The following is a 19,254-nucleotide window of genomic DNA, read 5'->3' as shown; positions in this document are numbered from 1 at the left end:
ATTTACTACTGGATTTCAGCCAGTATGTACTATGCTTTGACACGTTACATACTAAAGCTTTTTGTTTTAACAGCAGAGTGACTTATTCTCTTTTTGCCCATGCTTTAGTAAAAACACTTGACCTGACATTTTGTTGCCCACATTTTCAAGGCTGTCAGCCATCATGAGGGAATGCTGGCAATTCTGCATAACTCTGGCAAATCTTTCAAATTAGAGAAACAGGAAACTGAAAACCATTTGTGGCAGGATACACAAAAAATAAGCAAAAGATTACAAAAATTTGATATTTCAGAAAAGAAAATTAAATTGTATCCAATTTGTAAAAGCTGCAAAAGCTAAGGCTAGGGCTCAACTACTGTATATGCTTCTAAGGTATGTGGCTACTATCCATAAAGTAAGCTTTACCTCCTTCCTCTTGCAGCACCATACATACACCTTAAGAATGTGGCTGAGATAACCTTGGTGCATGCGCAGAGAGCTACAATGAGAACAATCCACTGGTGTTAGAAACAAATTTGCATCATTTGATCTTGGCTTTTTAAAAAAATAATTGATTGCTTAATAATAAATAATCTGACATAATCTGAGTAGTTCTCAAAATATCTAAGCTGCATCAACATCTTCTACTGTATAGATAGGGGTTGAAAGACTGTTCTCCTGCAGCCCCCATGTGCCTTGTAAATCTGTTCTAGAGGACTAGAACATCCTTTAAAAAATACAGTGGTGCCTCGCATAACGATGTTAATTGGTTCCGAAAAAAAAACGTTATGTGAAAACATCGTTATGTGAAGCACCATTTCCCATAGGAATGCATTGAAAACCGGTTAATCCGTTCCAATTGGAACGGATTATCCGGTTTTCTCCCTCCCCCTGCAGCTTGGATCTGACCCACGGCGGCTACCTCAGCCATGGCTGGACTCCCTAGAGTCCGGCCATGGCTGGGGTAGCCGCTGCGGCTCGGATCCAAGCCGCGGGGGGAGGGTGGTGGGATTGGAATGCCTTTCAGGCATCCCGGGCTTGGATCCCACCCGCTGCCGGTTACCCAAGGGTAACCGGCGGCGGGTGGGATCCAAGCCCGGGATGCCTGAAAGGCATCCCAATCCCACCACCCTCCCAGCCTCCCCCCACAGCTTGGATACAAGCCGTGGGGGGAGGCTGGGTGCGGACAACCCCCACCCTGCAGCCGCCGCTTGAAGCCTCCCCGTATTGCTTTCCCCAGCCGTTCTCGGACTTCCAGGCGTCCGAAAATGGCTGGGGTAGGCGGCACGGGGAGGCTACCGGCATCGGGGACAGGGTGGGGGGATCGGGAAGGGTTGAAGCCTACCTGCGCCGCTTACCCAGGCCGTTCTCGGACTTCTGGAAGTCCGAGAACGGCTGGGGAAAGCAGTGCGGGGAGGCTTCAAGCATCGGGGGCAGGGTGGGGGGGATCGGGAAGGGTGGAAGCCTGCCCGCGCCGCTTACCCAGGCCGTTCTCGGACTTCTGGAAGTCCGAGAACGGCCTGGGTAAGTGGCGCGGGTAGGCTTCAAGCCTTCCCGATCCCCCCCGTTCCCGCCGCTTAAAGACTCCTTGCACTGCCTACCCCGGCCGTTCTCGGACACCTAGGTGTCCGAGAATGGCCTGGGTAGGCGGTGCGGGGAGGCTACCAGCATCGGAGACAGGGTCAGTGGGGATTGGGAAGGGTTGAAGCCTACCCGCGCTGCTTACCCAGGCCGTTTTCAGACTTCTGGAAGTCCGAGAACGGCCTGGGTAAGCGGCGCGGGTAGGCTTCAACCCTTCCCGATCCCCCCTGTCCCCCGATGCTTGAAGCCTCCCCGCACTGCTTTCCCCAGCCGTTCTCGGACTTCCAGAAGTCCGAGAACGGCCGGGGGAGGCGGCGCGGGGAGGCTGCCGGCGGCGGGGACAGGGTGGGGGGGTGTCCGGAAGGCTTCCAGGCAAAGGCCTGGAAGCCTTCGACACCCCCATACCCTTCCCCCGCCGCCCCTGAGAGCCTTCCGAGCTCTCAAAGGGCTTTCTCCAATATCGGAAGGGGCCCTTTGAGAGCTCGGAAGGGAATTGTTGGCAGGGGACCATGGCTTCGGGGTCCTTCCGAGGCCGCAGCCCACCGCCGACATTTTCCCCCAGCTGAGCGGCAGGGCTTCAAAGCTCCCGCCGCTCAGCTGGGGGAAAATGGTGCCTATGGGGAAAAATCGCAAACCCATCGCTATGCGATTTCTTCGTTAAACGGGGCGCTCGTTATACGAGGCACCACTGTATTTCCCAGAAACATAAAACTGTTCACTGTACACCGATTCATTCACATGAGTTGAGCTTGCTTTTTAATTAAAGCAACAATTACGGTGCTGGATGAAGTTTAAAAAGAATTCCTTTTTATGTAGTTTAAACAAACCACAAGACCAACTTCACTGCTGCTTCAGTGAAGAAGTATGACAATGTTTCTTATCAAGAACTGTAAGAATATGATTTACAGTAATGGGATTATACTGCCTATACAAGTATAGAAATAACTCAAATGTAAATGATTACACAAAAAACATGAGAGCCACAGTTGTTAAAGAGGCCTCACAGATGTTTTTGGACTTCCTTGGGCTTTCAGTGTAAGTGAGATATTTAAGGTGTGGTTTTATGAGTTCCAATCGCCTAGTGAGTTTACATGGATGAGTGGGAATTTGAATCTTGCTCTCCGGAGTTCTAGTCTGTCACTCTATCCACTACACCACACTGGAAACCTGTACTGTCTTTAGATAAATATAGTAATGCAACCTGAATTAGGCATATCAGGCAAATTCAAAGAAACAAAACAAGACAAAATGATATGATACCTTAAAGACCATTATACAGTGGTGCCTCGCACAACGAGGTTAATCCGTCCCGGATTAACCCTCGCTGTGTGAAACATCGCTCAGCGGAAAGTAAAAAGCCATTGGAACGCATTAAACAGCGTTTAATGTGTTCCAATTCGGCCAAATACTCACCGTTGTGCGATGTTCCTCTATGGCCGGCAGCCATTTTCACGCCCTCCCCTCGCTTTACGAGGGCGCGAAAATGGCTGCGATCAGCTGTCCGGCGGGTCCAAAATGGCCGCCGGAACAGGCGAAAGGGGCCGGGGCGCTTACCAAGGGCGCGAAAACGCTGCGCCCCGGCCCCTTTCGCCTGTCCCGGTGGCCATTTTGGACCCGCCGGACAGCTGATCGGCGGGTTGCAAAGCGAAGGTCGGTAAGCGAGCAGCTTACTGACCTTCGCTCTGTGAATCCCAGCCTATACGGGCATTGTTTTGCGATCGCATTTGCGATCGCAAAAACGGCCTCATAGAGCGAATTCATCGCTCTACGAGGCGCCCGTTGTGCGAGGCACCACTGTACTTTAGTGTATTATGAATTATGTATATTTGTGCATATCCTAGGTGACCATGGGAGAGAGCAAAGAACTGCCCATCACCTATGAGGCGGAGCAACACCCCCATGACGCCCTTATATAAAACCTGGAATTCATGCACCACAATTAGGAGTGGAGGGGGGAAAGAAAAAAAAAAGGATGCCAAAATTGAGAATGCTCTTTACTTTAGAAGTGAAGATTTTTTTTGCTTTCCCTACTACAAAATCATTGATCCAATCAAATCATTGTGGCTACAGAACCACAATTTCAGATGCAATGTTAGGAATAGTTGGTGAACAGAGAGAAAGAACAGAAAGTGTAGAAGCTCAGGCTCCCCTCATTGCCCTTTTAAGAAAAAACAAAACAAAACCAAAGACTGTTGATTCCATGCCTTTTTGAAGTCCCTTATTTGTTATGTTCCTGGTAGCTGCCTCAGGAAACTGACTGGAGCTTTCTCGCAGTGGCTCAAAAAAGGAGGATGGGGAAAGGAAATTACAGAGCGTCCAGCTTTGTACAGTGTGGTTGATATTCTCCGGTTATTCCTGCACAATCCCATCTTTGACCTGTGCTTGCCATTACCAGGACTGGAGCTTTTAGTGAGAACTGGAAATATGCAAACACCATCATGGACTAGGACAGCGAGCCCACTGGCATGTTACTAAAATGGCACAGGGGCTTGATCTGTATGCCTTTATTCAGAGGACACAAAGCAGACTGGGTGCTTGGGTGGGGGCTCTACTTATCTCTAATTTAAGTTGTGAAAGTAAAATAGTCAATATCTGCATATATACAGTGGTGCCTCGCATAGCGAGGTTAATCCGTTCCGGATTAACCCTCGCTATGTGAAAACATCGCTGAACGGATCAAGAAAACAATGTTTAATGCGTTCCAAATGGGCCGAAAACTCACCGTTCAGCGATGTTTTCCTATGGCCGGCAGCCATTTTCGCGCCTTCCCCTCGCTTACCGAGGGTGCGAAAACGCTGCACGCGGCTATTTCGGGGCTTCCGGCGGCCATTTTGGAGCTGCCGAACAGCTGATCCGCGGGGCGCAAAGCGAAGGTCGGTAAGCGAACCGCTTACCGACCATCGCAAAGCGATTTTCGGCCATAGGAGCCATCGGTATGCGATCGCATTTGCGATCACTAAAACCCCCTCGCTATGCAGATTCGTCATTCTACGGTGCGCTCATTAAGCGAGGCACCACTGTACAAATGTTTCTCAATAAAGCTGCAAACTCTGAATCTCATAACTGAAGTACGTACAATACCTCTAGCAACACAAGGTAACATTACTTTGTTTTTGGCAATACTGCTGAAATGAGAAAGAAATGTATGACAGATTAAAGATGACATCCAGTCTCAGAGAGAATGTGCAACAGCTCTTGAATTATATTATTGGGAGAAAAGAAGCAGCAAACCTTCAGAAGATAGGAAGATCCATCCACTTTTGCTTTTCCTACCAGCTGGCAAGTTAGTTCAAAAAACATTGGTGGCTGGATGTCAGACAATTTTACTGCTGGCTTAGAGTTGGAAGGATTCCTTGCCACCCAAATGCGCAAGTTTTCTACTATTCTCCTGTCTTCATCTGTAAAAGTGAATAATTTGCTAGTTGTTCGAGGAACCACCGGCGCCCCTACAGTGCCGTCAAAGGTAAGTGCTGCAAATCCTTTGCCACCGATTCCTTGTATCTCGCCCCCGAACTCTCTGACCTAGAACAGAAAGGATAATGAAATGGAAAAGTAAGTAAACAATCTATCTGTGAAGATCTTCAGTCATCCAGGTGAGGTTATCTGGAAGCTGAGTCATGGCAACTGGACCTCTTCCTTATTGGGATGAAACATTTCACTACTCATTCAAGTAGCTTCTTCAGTCTGAGGAGAGTTGGAAGGAGGCCCGTGATATATCCTCAAGTTGGTTTCACCAGGTTGGTCTGAAAAGCTCAAAATAATTTTTGGTAAAAACCACATGCCTATGCACTTCAAACCCACAAACACACTAAAGCAGAGACTTGTCCACCCCAAAGACCGGACACCAAAACACAATAGAGTATATGCAATCCAATGCAAAGAAGAGTGTTCAGAGCTCTACGTTGGAGAAACCAAGCAACCACTAAACAGGAAAATGGCCCAGCACAGGAGGGACAATGGGTCAGGATTACAATGTGTACAGTGTTCCTTCATCTGAAGGACAAAGGACACTCATTTGATGACCAAGATGTACTCATTTTGGACCAAGAAGATAGGTGTTTTGAGAGAGGGGTCAGGGAGGCCATACATTTGCATATAGAAAATCCCTCACTCAACAGGGGTGGAGGCCTTAGCATCAATCTGTTTTCTATTTATCATGCTGCCCTTTCATCTGTCCCCAGAAAGATCAGGACCACACACACCAGAAAGACCACTGTTAACAAACCATGACAATGGGTAGAGAAGTACTGCAAAGAGTCTATTCAGACCAGGGGGAAGTAAAACCAACCTGGAAGATAGGCCCGTCCCCAATGTTTCCTATGAACTCTCCTCAGACTGAAAAGTAGTGAAACATTTCAACCCAATAAGAAGTCCTGTTGCCATAAATCAACTTCCAGATTATTCATTCATACATTCAATTTTACCCTGCCCATATAGATTCGGGAATCTACTCTGGACAGCTTACAAACTAAAGATAAAAACAGCATTAAAATAACTTTGATGATAAGAGCAGAAAAATCAATAAAGAAAACAGGATCCAAGATGGGATAAAGATGCTATATAATGGGAGGGGGGAAAGGCCTGCTGGAAGAACCAAGTCTTCAACTTGTTTTTAAAAATTCCCAGCGAGGGTGCCAGTTGAATCTCCAGGGGTAAGGTAAGATGAGGGGCCACCATCGGGAAGGCCCAGTTTCTTCTCTCTCCTTCTGGGCCTCTCTCAGGGTTAAGCCCCTCAACCTTCTGGTCTGGCTTGATCAAGTGACACGAATAGAGCTAGGTGGGGACAGTCGCTCTGCCAGGTATCGAGGCCCTAAACCATTTAGGGCTTTATATGTAAGCATTAGTACTTTGAAATCAATGCAAAAACGAATAGGTTACGGGGGGGGGGGGATATGTTGATGTCTTTTAACCCCAGTTAATAATTTGGTGGCCGTGTTCTGGACCATTTGTAGCTTCCGCATGAGTCTCAAAGGCAGTCCCACATATAGAGCATTGCAGTAGTCTAATCTCGAGACTATGAGCACATGGACCAGAGTGGGGAGTGACCTGGCATCAAACAGGAGCGCAGATGGGCAACCTGCCAAAGATGTAAGTAGGCGGAGCAGGCCACAGATGCAGACCACCTGTGACTCCATGGTAAGCGCTGGGTCAAGATGGACCCCCAAACTGTGGACCACACTCTTCAAGGTGAGAATTCCCCCCCCAAAAAAAGAGCAAGCTTCCCAAACCACTGACAGAAGGGGCGCTCACCCTCAGGACCTCTGTTTTGTCCGGGTTCAACCTGTCCATTCTCCTGCATCCATTGCTGTACGGCCCCTAGGCAGCACTTAAGGGATGCAACGGCACTGCTGTTGGAAAAAAGGAAATGTAGAGCTGCGTGTCATCAGCATACTGGTGACATGAAGTGCCACATCCCCTGATGACCCCACCCAGCAGCTTCATATAGATATTAAACAGCATTGGAGAGATGATTGATCCCTGGGGCACCCCACAATTGAGGAGCCATGTGGTCAATACTTTCTCTCCAAGCTGTACTCTCTGGGAACGGTCCTCCAAAAAGGATTGGAGCCAAGCAAAAGCTAGGCCACCAATCCCCAATTCGGACAGCCTCCCCAGGATGATACCATGGTCAAAGGTATCAATGGTGGCTGAGATATCAAGAAGAACCAACAAGGACATTTTGCCCCTGTAGGCCTCCCTCTAAAGGTCATCAAGCAGGGCGATCAATGCTGCTTCCATGACATGGCGTGGTCTGAAGCCTGACTGGAACAAATCCAGGGCGCTGGTCTCATCCAAGAGAGCCTGAAGCTAATCGGCAACCACCTTTTCTACTACCTTGCTAAGGAAAGAAACATTGGCGACGGGCCTACAATTGCCAATGCCGTCCGCTGCCAAGCTCGGTTTCTTCCTAATGGGCCTAATGAGTGTGTTCTTGAGGGCAAGGGAAACCCTGCCCTCCTGGAGAGACCCATTTATTATAGCAATGGCCCATTAAGTTGTTACGGACTTGGCCGCTTTGATTAGTCAGGCCAGGCAAGGGAAGAGGTGGTGGCACAACAGTGGTCAAGTACTTTGTCAATCTCAAGTGACGTCACTGGCTGAAAGTGAGTGATCTTCATCGGACAGGACAGAACACTGGATGTCTCTGCTCAATCTACTGGCTTCAAATAGGGGGATAGGTTCCAGCGGATGGCCTCCACTTTAGATTTTAAAAAGGCTGCAAATTGGTCAAGTGAAATACTAGGGGGAGCCAATCACTGTGACCAATTCCAGATAGGTTGCGTACTATACAGAATAACTCCACCTGCTGGTTGGAAGTTTTGCTTATCCAGAGAGCAAAGTAAGCTCCCTTTGCAGCCTTTATCTTAGAAAGACAAAGGCTGGACATGATCTTGACAGCTTTTATGTTATTTAAGATAAGTAAACAATTGTTTTAATTCATTGGAAAGCAATAATATAATCAGGAGTGATACATACATAAATTTGAATAAGGTCACAAAATGAAGTAATAATACTTCAAATAATAACACTTCAAGAACAAGTCAATTATTCATAATTTGAAATGAGAGTTTTATTAAAACTTGCAAATTTGAAAACGCTTGAGTCTTGACTTTCTAAACATTGGACTGATAATGTTCTTTACTAAAATCATTTTTGTGTGCATAAACTGGAAACAAAACCATACAATCTGGAAATTAATACTGATCCTAAAGTCGAGATATAAGATTCTAAGTAGAATACTAAATTATCTGGTACAAACTTTAACCTTAGAATTCAGAAAATATGCTAGGGCCCCATTAAAAGGATAAAATACTCTTCTCTTGGGCACTGCCAGATGCTTGGCTGAGCTGGGCCCAAGCAGATGGGGCCAAGGCATAAGGTCATTCAGGGTATTCCCACACCTGCACAAGATTAACTTGCACCGAATACAGAAGCACTAGTGTCCAAGTAAATATGAACAGTATTGTATTGTTATACCTGACTGCTGCCATAATAAATATCTCATTAGATATATGTGTCCTGTTACTAAATATAATAGAGACATTAGCTATTCTGGAATGCACAAGAAAATTCAGAATGAAAATCCTTTCCAAGTAAAATCAAGGTTTTTTTTCCACCAACTTCCAGTCAACAGGCTTCTCTGACTTTTGTTGTTTCATGCGTTAAAGTGACTTCCAGAATGCCTGTGTAGCACCACTTGGCTTCTTAAATCAGCTTCAGTTCTGCGGCCCTCCCCGAGGTCTCCAAATGTGCCTGGCTCCAATTTCCATTATCCCCACCCAGCAGGGCGATTGGCAAGGACATGAATAATGGAAAAGGGAATTCAAACTGTGCACACTACAAACTACTTGTCCAGTTGCGGATTACTTAAACTACTCAGATTCATCTGGATGCTGACACTGGCTCCAAATGTGTTGTTTCTCTGGAAAAGAAACTTACGTTCTATGCAGAAATCTGTGCTTGCATTAACAGAATTTCTTTTTCATTACATACAGTTTTAACATAATGCCACATATGTATATAAAAGTGATGTATGTTTCAAGGAAATAATTCTGGCTTATCTGAAAGGAACAGCTGGCAAAAGCATACAACCCGATTACTTTGTTTGGCTTCCCCTGTAAGTGGGACCAGTCAAATTACAAGTCGACATGGTGGCCCTCCAGATATTGCTGGAATTGCTTTTCCCAATAACCCTAGCCAGCAAACTCAAGGATAAGACAAATGTGGCAGTTACAGTATTTTGAGGGCTACCTCTTGGCCACCTCTGGATTAATCCAAGCTCTGACCTTCTGTCTAGGCTCTATTTATTATGACATATTGAACCAGGAACTCTAGTTTGCCTGTCATCACACAAGGCAAAGTAATAAACAAAAAACCAAGTATGGATTATAACTCTGGCCTGTTTGGGGAGAGATAAATTACTGGTTTGCATGGCCTGAACCCAAATAAACAAGGAAACAAACATCCAAGGAAAGGATCCAAAGCTGGACTTTTCCGGGAAGAATAGCAGCATCAAGCAAAAGTGGGAAGGGGGGGGCAAAGCTGGATTTAGGCCCAAAATAATAGTTAGTATAGCTACTGCTGCTCACTGGAGAAGCTGTATGGAACATGACAACATGCAACCAGCATTATGCTTGAGCATAGTAAATCAAGATTCCTCTAAAAAACCTGCTTTATTGATAATCTCAACCAAGCCAACACTATAATATTTGATACAAAGAAAAAGGATTCCGAAGTTTCTCACCAGACGCAATTTAATGATGTATTTAAACTAGCGCATAAAAGCTTCCAATTTATGCACTTCAAAATATATATTTGCCCCTCATTGATAACAATCATGAACTACAACCCTACACGTTTACATATTTTAGATCAACTCATGTTTGATCTCAACTCTCTTTTTCAGTAGAATGTATAATGACAGGATACAACAAAATTACAAAGCAAGTTTTGAGTTGGAAGCACATGAATTAATTGGAACTATGGATCCACATTCCTCATGAAACTTTTAGGCACCAATAAGCAGGAAAGTTATAATTTACTCAGGCAGCTTAAAAGTATAATGTTTAAGCAGCTTAATTAAACTTTTACAATTCTAAATTTGCCTGCCAGTTGAACCCTGACCACAGCTAAATTGGATTCTCAGATAAATGGCTGTAAGTTACTCAAACAGCTGTAAGTGCCCAAAAGTGGCCAAACCAACACATTTTGTAACATAGTAGGCAGTAAAAAAATATTTTCCCCTACATGCTCCTAATGGAACAAATAGATGCCTTGAGGCAATGTGGGGGGTCTATTAATTTTGCAACTATTTTGCTCCTAGTAGAGTTCATTCATACACAGAGAGAGAGGGGGGGGGATATATGTGAGCAGCAATGAAACAGAAAAATGAAGTGCAGCACCTTGGTAAATACTCTCATTTACCTAACTGGAAGTTTAAACTTAAGAAAACAAATTGTTGCAGCTTCTGCCATTTCATTGTGCCTTAGAGTATATTCACAATTTCTAAAAAAGGAGGAATATGTAATAATGACTTGTATTTTCATTTTGAACACAATTTCACACACTTTCTTCCTTTCAATGAGCAGCAAGATGTCTATGATGTATTCACAACAAAACAGCAGTTCAAATTAGGAGAAGAACTATACAGTAAGAATACCCTCGAATCTTCATCCTTAAATGTGTCTGTAGGCCTTTTGGAAGCAGCAAGATACACTATATATAGTTAAAATTTGGAAATACTTGAAAGGACCTTCAATTACATGATGATATGTTAAAATAAGTCAAGTAGCACTGCAGGAAAAATTGACCAATAAGTTACATGTACTGTAGCAAGTGGGGAGAAATGCACTGATTCATTTGTCAAGGACTGGTACCTATATATAAACTATATGAATAGAACAGACAACAAAAACATCTCTGAAGTATATATATTCTCAGTCATGTATAGTACTACATGAACCAATAATATTTTCCCTCTCAGCACATGGATGGATTGGGACAAAGAGGGTCAGGAAGGGAAATAATGAAGTATAAACACCAATAAATGGATAAATATATGAATATACATATACAGAGATTATATGTATGTGTGTAAAATCAATAAAATTATTGTGAAAAATGATTAAATGTGTTTGAACTTTTTACGGATACGTGGAGTTGCTTTACTAATAAATAAACCTTTGACTTTAAGCAGCTGTTTCATAGGCTTTCAGCACAGTAAGGAAATGACATTGAGAGAAATGTGGCAAGAAGTGACAGCTGTTCCAACTTCCTTTAAATTTCAGGAAATTTAAGCCTGGACCAGACACAGATGAACAGGCTAGACGTAAGGAAGCACAAGTCCTTCAGTGGAGGAACTGAATTATTTTAATGAAAGAGCCCCAAACATGTACTCTTAGCTGGGATTATGCACCCATGAACAAAGTGGGGGAAATTTCCAAGCAAGCACACAGGAACTTGCATTTAAAGCTGTATTTTGCAACCTTTCCAATTGTTCACATTCTGGGTAAAGAAACGTCCAGAAAACTCTGAGTCCAAAAAAGCCTTTATTAAGGAGGGAGAAAGGGCATGACAAAGACGACGGGGACACAAGATTGTCTCCTAACTAGAGATGGGAACAAATATAAAAACGGCTCAGTTTTTTCGATGAATATAGCCGATTCGTCATATATTCGTCAATCCGCATTCGTCAAATTATAAATCATGACGAATACGGATCGACGAATATTTTCTTGGTTTTATTCGTTGATCTGTTAATATTTGTTACCCTCTTTGGGATCTCTCTGAGCTTGCTGGTGCCAATTAGGAGCTCTAGCCAATCAGGACAGAATCCTGGATTGCCATGTCTGGCAGCCATTAGCGCTGCTGAAAGGTTGATCTAACTTTTACAGAGCTTCATAAGCTTTTCCCCTCCAGCCTTTCCCCACTTCTGTTCATTCTCTCCAGAATGAGAACAGTTGCTGTTGGCTTGCGGGTGCTTGTGCCATTCTTGTAGTTTCACTTTTGTGGCAACAAAGCACACATTTGTAATTTTTTCATTCATTTCATTCTCATTAACTTTACTGGGAATTTGGGGAGGGATTTAACCACAGTGGGTGGGTGGGGGAACTTGTGTGTGTGGACTGGAATCCCTTTTCCTAATTTACTTTACACGGTGGGGGCTTGGTTTAAGCAGGTCATGTTTTAGTAAAACAACTAGTCCACCACTCCCCACCATCATTTAAAAAATAAAATTTACACACACTCTCTGACCCTCTATTGGTTTCCTTCCCCATTGCATTGCTTTATATTTGTTGGTTTGGCAGGCAGTAGAAAATGAAGGGAGTTCTGCATCACAGGGACTCAAAGGGGAAGAAGGCTGTGAAGCTACGTAAGCTAGGCAGTGGCACCACCAACACCAACACCATTCCTCCTCTGGCGGCCTTGGAGCCAGGCATGGAAGTAAAGCTTCCAGAGGTGTCAAAAGAACGGTCACTCCTCTTCCTAGAGGATTCTGAGGAGTTACTGGTTTCCAAAGATCCCCAGTCTGATCTGGAACCAGTAAAGGCAGGACAGGCTTCACAACCCACACCCACCCCTGTCCACAGAGTTATCTCTTCCCTCCTCCCTGACCAGCAGCACCCCTGGGATACAGGGTTCTGTGCGTCATCGCCATGCAAACATGGCAGAGGGGGCATGTGGGATCATTTCACGGCTGTCAATAATGACCCATGGCTGGCATGCTGCAATGCCTGCCTTGTGGTGGTCTGGAGGGGGTCAGTCTCCCGGCATCTCTACTCCACCACCCTCCACTAACATCTGGAGAGGCACCACCCAAGGATCCTGTCCAGGGAAGGCACTTTGTCAGTGCCATCTGGGGGAGGGAAGAGAGCAGCTCCAGAGGGAGATGTGAGGAGGCAGAAGGAGGCGCCTGCTTCCAAAAGGGTAGCCCTGAAGGTTTGGAGCCCATTATTGCAGACTGTCTTTCATCAAGGTGAACCTTCCCTTGTTGGGCTTCCCCTCGCTGAACCCAAAGAGGTAGGATTCCAATGACAGTCTTTCCCTTAACACACTGCCTGCCTGAGCCCACATCTCTGCCTGCCCGCCTGCCTGCCCAGCTGCCAGTCCTCTTGAAAAAAAAAAAAAAAGACTTGCCTACTTGCGTGCCGGCCTGTAAACCTGCCCCTCAGTCAGAAGTCCAGCTGCCAATCCTAGTCACCTTATTGGGCCAAGTTCTGTATAAGTCCTGCCTGCTGTTGAGTCAATTCGCCTCATCGGGCCAGGTTCTGTATAAGTCCTGTCTGCTGCTGAGTCCAGTCACCCCTTTGGACCAACTCCTACCTGCTGAGTCAAGTTGGCTCATTGGGCCAAGTTCTGACCAACTCCTGCCTGCTGAATTAAGTTGCCTCATCAGGCAGGACTTGCTAGAACTTGGCCCAATGAGCTGACTTGACTCAGGAAGCAGGTGGTGGTCAGAACTTGGCCCAATGAGGAGACTGGAATCAATAGCAGGACTCCTTCAGAACTTGGCCTGAGAAGGCCACAACAGCCTCCACGGACCGATCAAGGGCATTAATCGGGGGATGCTGGGTGGCATAATGGGCTTTGAGGACATCGTATGCATGGCTCACAAATGACACTTTGTGGTGTGTGATGCCCTTGGCCTGGCCAGCCACGTCAAGCCCGAGTGGGATGCAGGCACCTGGGAGACATGGGCACTCTTGGAGCAACTGCTGGGCTGAAGAAAGAGCTAGGGAACTAGAGCTCAAGGAGAGAGCTGAGGCCAGACAAATGGAGTTTGAAATAGAGATGAAAAAAATGGAATTAGCTGTTCATAACAACAACAACAACAACAACAACAACAACAATTCTAGTGAGGGAAACCTCTCAAAAATCAAGCTAAAGAAATTTCCCCAATATAGGCAAGAAGATTGACCTGAATCTTTCTTGATTTCATTTGAGAGAACATGCTGGGATTTTGAGATTAAGGATGATAGTTTTGAGATTGCAAATAAGTGGCGATTTAGCGGAGCTTTATTCTCAGATGCCTCTGGAGCAAACTAGAGATTTTGAGGCATATAGAAAAATAGTATTTGGCATAAATGCAGAACATCTTAGAAGAAAATTTTGTTTCCTTACCAAAAAGCCTGAAGAATCTTATGCCCAAGTGGAGGCTAAATTGATTCAATGTTTGGACAAATAGATGGAACGTGAGAATGTCATTTCTCTAGATCAAATGAAATATGTAATTGTTTAGAACAATTTTATTCAGTGTTGCCAGGGGAATTGTGTTATCTGGTCAAGGACAAAGATCCCAAAAATGTATTACAGGTGTATGAATATGTTGATTCCATCAGTGAGATTAGAGATCCTCTATATTCTGAGATAAATATTGGAATAAAAGTGTGGGAAGACAGGAGAGAGCCCCTAAGAAAAATGGTAACAAAGCTTCTAGTAAAGCTGTGGCTGCATGGGTAAATGTCACGGATCTGTGGCAATTCACTCCTTTGTATGAAGTTGATGCTAAGAACAGAGGGAAAGTATATTCTCTCTTGCCAAGTTATGGTACTGACCCTATATTGTTGCATTACCATTATAAAAGTACAATTGATTGGGCTCCAACACCTCAGTTAAAAGAGCAATGGGCATATAAACTTAAAGGTCACTCAGTGCTACAGGCTGCTAAGGAACTGGATTTGGCTCCTGTGAAAATACACCTTTCTCTTGAGATGGTGAACTTCAAACCTCTCCAAACTCATGAAACTGCTTTGAATTGTGCTCCTGCATTTCCATATCCCAAAAGAAAGCTAGTCTGTGAACGGATTCTAGAAAAAAAGCCCACATTAATGAAAAGACAAAAGATTTCCTAACACCACTTCACTTTGCTGCAGGATACAATAGTGTGTGTGGTTAAGTGCCTTCAGCAGCATGGGGCTGATGGCCATGTGGAGGATGGGGGAAACTGTTCCTTTGCAATTAATTCTTTTTGGAGGCTTGTGTTTCAAATGTCACTCTCTTGCTCATCAATGCTGAAGATTTCTGCCACTATACACCCAATGAGCAAAGCCTACTTTGCTGCCAATTGCCTCAGTGCCTGATGCCTATACATGCTTTCCTGCCTGCTTTGCTACCAACTACCTCAGTCCCCAAAATTTAATTCCTGAGTGGTTTTGTTGTGTGTGTCTCTACTGTCTTAGTAGGTTGGCAGAAGGTGAGATGAGCAATGGGAGCTCACCCCATCACACGGATTCCAACTGACAAGCCCAGTGGCCCAGCGGTTTAACCCGCAGCACCATGGTCTACTTTGCTGTCAACTACCTCAGTGCCCAATGAGACCAAAAAGCTTGCTTTACTGCCTTGCGCCTCAGTGCCTGATGGGGGCCAAAAAGCCTATTTTGTTGCCATGTGCCTCAGTACCTGATGGGGTCAAGGAGCCTACATTGCTACCAAATGCCTCAGTGCCCGATGGGCCACAGTCTAATTTGCTGCCTTTCGCCTCAGTGCCCAATGGGCCAAAAAGCCTACTTTGCTGCCAACTATCTCAGTGCTCGATGGGCCACAGTCAAATTTGTTGCCTTTCGCCTCGGTGCCCGATGGGCCAGAAAACTTACTTTGCTGTCAACTATCTCAGTGCCCGATGGGCTGCAGTCTAATTTGTTGCCTTTTGCCTCTGTGCCTGATGGGCCAAAAAGCCTACTGTGCTGCCAACTATCTCACGCTGGCTCTATGGCTTGGAAACGGGAAGAGCACCACGCCCTACAGTCGGACACGACTGGACTAAATGTCAAGGGGAACCTTTACCTTTACCTATCTCAGTGCCCGATGGGCCACAGTTTAAATTGCTGCCTTTTGCCTCAGTGCTCGATTGGGCCATGGTCTACTTTGCTGCCATGTGCCTCTGTGCCTGATGGGGCCAAAAAGCCTGCTTTGCTGCTGCCAATTACCTCAGTGTCTGATGGGGCCATGGTCTACTTTGCTGCTAAGAGCTTCACTGACAAATGTGATGTTGCTGAAGACAAACTCAATGCCTCATGCCTCTGTGTGCCTGCCAGAGACAAACCAAGCTATCTAAGTGCCAAAAATCTCTCATTCTGCTGGTGCCAAATATAACTCCCTCAATGCCATGGGTTTCTGTGCTGTGTGGTAAACTATCCTGGGGGGGACCCAATTTGTGGATGAATAACTTGGATGTCCGATATCCAATCTTCACCAAACTTGGCAGGCATGTTGGGGAAAGACATAGGAAGACTCAGTGTGATTCCAGATTCTCTAAGTGCCTGGGGGGAGCTTTCCTGGGGGTGTCCTCCTTGTGACTATATAGCTCAGGGGTCCGTTACTGAATGTTCACCAAACTTTCTGGACTTGTCGAAAAGTATTCGATGAAGCTTCCCTGCAAATTTGGTATCTCTAGGTGCTTGGGGGCCAGCTTTATAGCCTTTTAAAGCAAAGATGAATCAATGAATCAATTCATTGAAGAATATTCATAAATTCATATTCATTGATTCGTTAACCTTGATGAATTACAAATCAAAATGAATCATCATTTTTAAAATTCATCCCCAACTCTACTCCTAACCAATGTTGCAAATGTTTGTACCTCTTCAAGTCGGTAAACATTTTTGTGGGGGGGAAATATATGGAACAGGGATGGGGAAATTTTGGCCCTCCAGACGTGTTTGTCTACAATTCCCATCAGCTCCACCTACCATGGAGGTAGAGCTGATGGGAATGCAGTCAGAAATATTTGTTCTTTGAAAAACGATCCGCAATAGATCATATAAAAATTAAAAAGCCCACAGTCTTGAAATGTGATACAACTGTCTGTATAGGTTTTTCTAATGAGATATTCAGCCTACTAACATGCCAAAGCTATGGAAACTGCACTGATGGGTTGGGAAAGAGAGAGCTAACCAAGAATTGTAACATTATATCCACAATTGAGTTCCATCTCAGTAAGAATGACCTGCTGTGCTCATTTTGTGTACTACAGCACAGCTTCATCTACACTATCAAAAGCAAATGCACAGCAATTACCTTTATCCTGTGGAATCGAACAATGTCACCATTTCTGTAGATTCGTGGAAGAGCATCTCTGTTTGTATTAAAAAGTGTGCATATAAATTTGGCACTGGATTGGTCCACAACAGTTACCACAGAACAATAATCTGCAAAAGAAGGGTAAAACAAAATAAGGTAGGAGAAAGGAACCAGTATATTGGCAAGAAGTTACAAATTATTATGAAAAACCATCTTGTTTATGTTCTTGACTCAACAGGATCACTAGATTACAGGAGTCTACTTGCCTTTACCAACCAATACTGTATCCAGAGAGGAGCAATGAGTCAAACATTATACAGTTTTACACTGACTTCTGTTATAAAATCCATCAGTTCTCTGTTATCTCATCTAAGACTGTGACATGAAGACAGATGCGAACCGAGCTGAAACAGCTAGAGAAACTACTAACATAAAACCATAACATTAAAGAGCAAAGAATTTAAAAGTGCTTGAACAGATAAGATGATAAGTACACTGGGTCAGCCAATCCTATTACTCGCCAGTCCTAACACTGTCACCCTGTTTTCTGGCATGAGACAAGAAGAATAAGGGCAAGGCTTGCAAAAATTCAGTCTCATTTTTGTTTGGGATTCCATTGTACATTTGCAGTATTTCAAACTGGCTATTACTAACTAGAAAGATAGCAGTGCTGGTAAGTGATGATCATACAGCCTGTCTCTTTTTGCTGTCGTTTCACTGTGCTCCCACATTTAAAAATATATTTTAAAAAAGGAAATAATCATATTTAAACAACTGTATGAAAAGACACAAATTACTAAAAATGTTGTCTGTTGATAAAGATACAACACAGAGAAAACAAGAAAGACACAATGGATGGTAAACACTACTCAAAACTTGTGAATAATGTTTGAAAGCAAACTTAATTGGCAAACCAGGATAACAAAGATTATGAACCAAAAGGAAGAAAACCAAGAACTCCCACTCCCATCATGTCTCATCAGTGGCCAGGCTGACTAGGGCTGATATGAACTGAAATTCAGCAACATAAGGAGAGCCACAGGGTCTCTCAACAATCATCCACACAATTAGTAGCAAACAAATCTGACTACTACTAGCTCATCGCTAATTGTCCATGGAAGATCATTAGTCAAAGCACCAAGAGTTACTATGTGGTTACATGCCGTTCTTCCCATAATTGGCCATGAACTATCCATAAGCTTCAACACAAGAGTCTGCAGAGAACTTGCACCTCACTTTCTGCACCAGGACTTTTTTTGCTCCAGCTGTCAATTGTCTTAAAAGAGCAAAAGCAAGGAAAGGGCATCCATCCTTGTCACCGGGTAGAGGTCTGAGAGCCATGGAGTAGTTGCGCCACCTTCATACTGACAGGAATGCAAGCAAGCAGAAATCAGCATGGCCACATGGGGCTGTAAACACCTCTCTGTTCTGGCACTGTCAAACTATCTCCCCTACCATTTCCTTTAACCACTTTCATTATCTCTTTCGACTTTTCATTCATAACCCTGAAGGCAAGATATAAGACTTATTTTCATTTGTGTCCCGTTCTTAGCCAGCGGCGCTGGTGTAATATTCGGAAAAAATGACAGAAAAAAATATGCATGGTGTTTGACAGATGTGGTCCTTTTTTCTGACACAGGAATGTTATTTTCTGCTGTATTATTTCTTGAAGACATTTTCCTTTTTTCAATTTAATATAGTATTTTTTTTAAAAAAATATGGGAAGCACAATGAAACAACAAACTGATTTTGCTAATGCCAAATTGGTAGTACCTAGTAAAATTAACGTAACAACGTTTTAAAGTGTGATCATATTTCAATACAGTTTGCTAGATTTCCACAATGGAAATCACATCTCTTTCTAGATTAAATGCTGCTAACTTGATATAAATCTTTAGACACAGCAGATTAAAAATTAAACTCCCTGTTAAGTATTAAAAGCAATCTTGAGCCATTCACCTAATTTTTTCTGTATGATTAAGTGCAAATTGTCTTTGAGTTTTACTGTAAGGCCTGATGGAACTTCCAAGCCACATCTTTAATCAAAACTCCACAAATCTAATGATCTCTATTACCCATTATAAATGGATACAATTCTACACCATGACATATAATGTACTTCCTGATTAGACTTTGCATTGATTAGCTTTTTGGCTAAAAAAATTTCATCTGAAA

At 44.0% G+C, this 19,254-nt stretch overlaps 1 protein-coding gene across 3 annotated transcripts in view; it reads right to left on the bottom strand.

The window, feature by feature from the left end:
* Nucleotides 1–19,254, bottom strand: part of POT1 (protection of telomeres 1) — a 119,233-nt gene that overhangs the window by 45,763 nt on the left and 54,216 nt on the right. For all 3 annotated transcript variants that reach the window (XM_078376742.1, XM_020797242.3, XM_078376743.1), the window contains 2 exons: nucleotides 17,077–17,207; nucleotides 4,792–5,082 (listed from right to left, as the gene is read on the bottom strand). In XM_078376742.1, coding sequence (XP_078232868.1) covers nucleotides 4,792–5,082; nucleotides 17,077–17,207 — 422 coding nt within the window. The remainder of the gene's footprint in view (nucleotides 1–4,791; nucleotides 5,083–17,076; nucleotides 17,208–19,254) is intronic.

This window comes from Pogona vitticeps, chromosome 5, assembly GCF_051106095.1.
Source record: "Pogona vitticeps strain Pit_001003342236 chromosome 5, PviZW2.1, whole genome shotgun sequence".
Taxonomy (NCBI): domain Eukaryota; kingdom Metazoa; phylum Chordata; class Lepidosauria; order Squamata; family Agamidae; genus Pogona; species Pogona vitticeps.
Note: the sequence above shows the minus strand (reverse complement) of the source record. Positions and strands in the feature narration are given on the sequence as shown.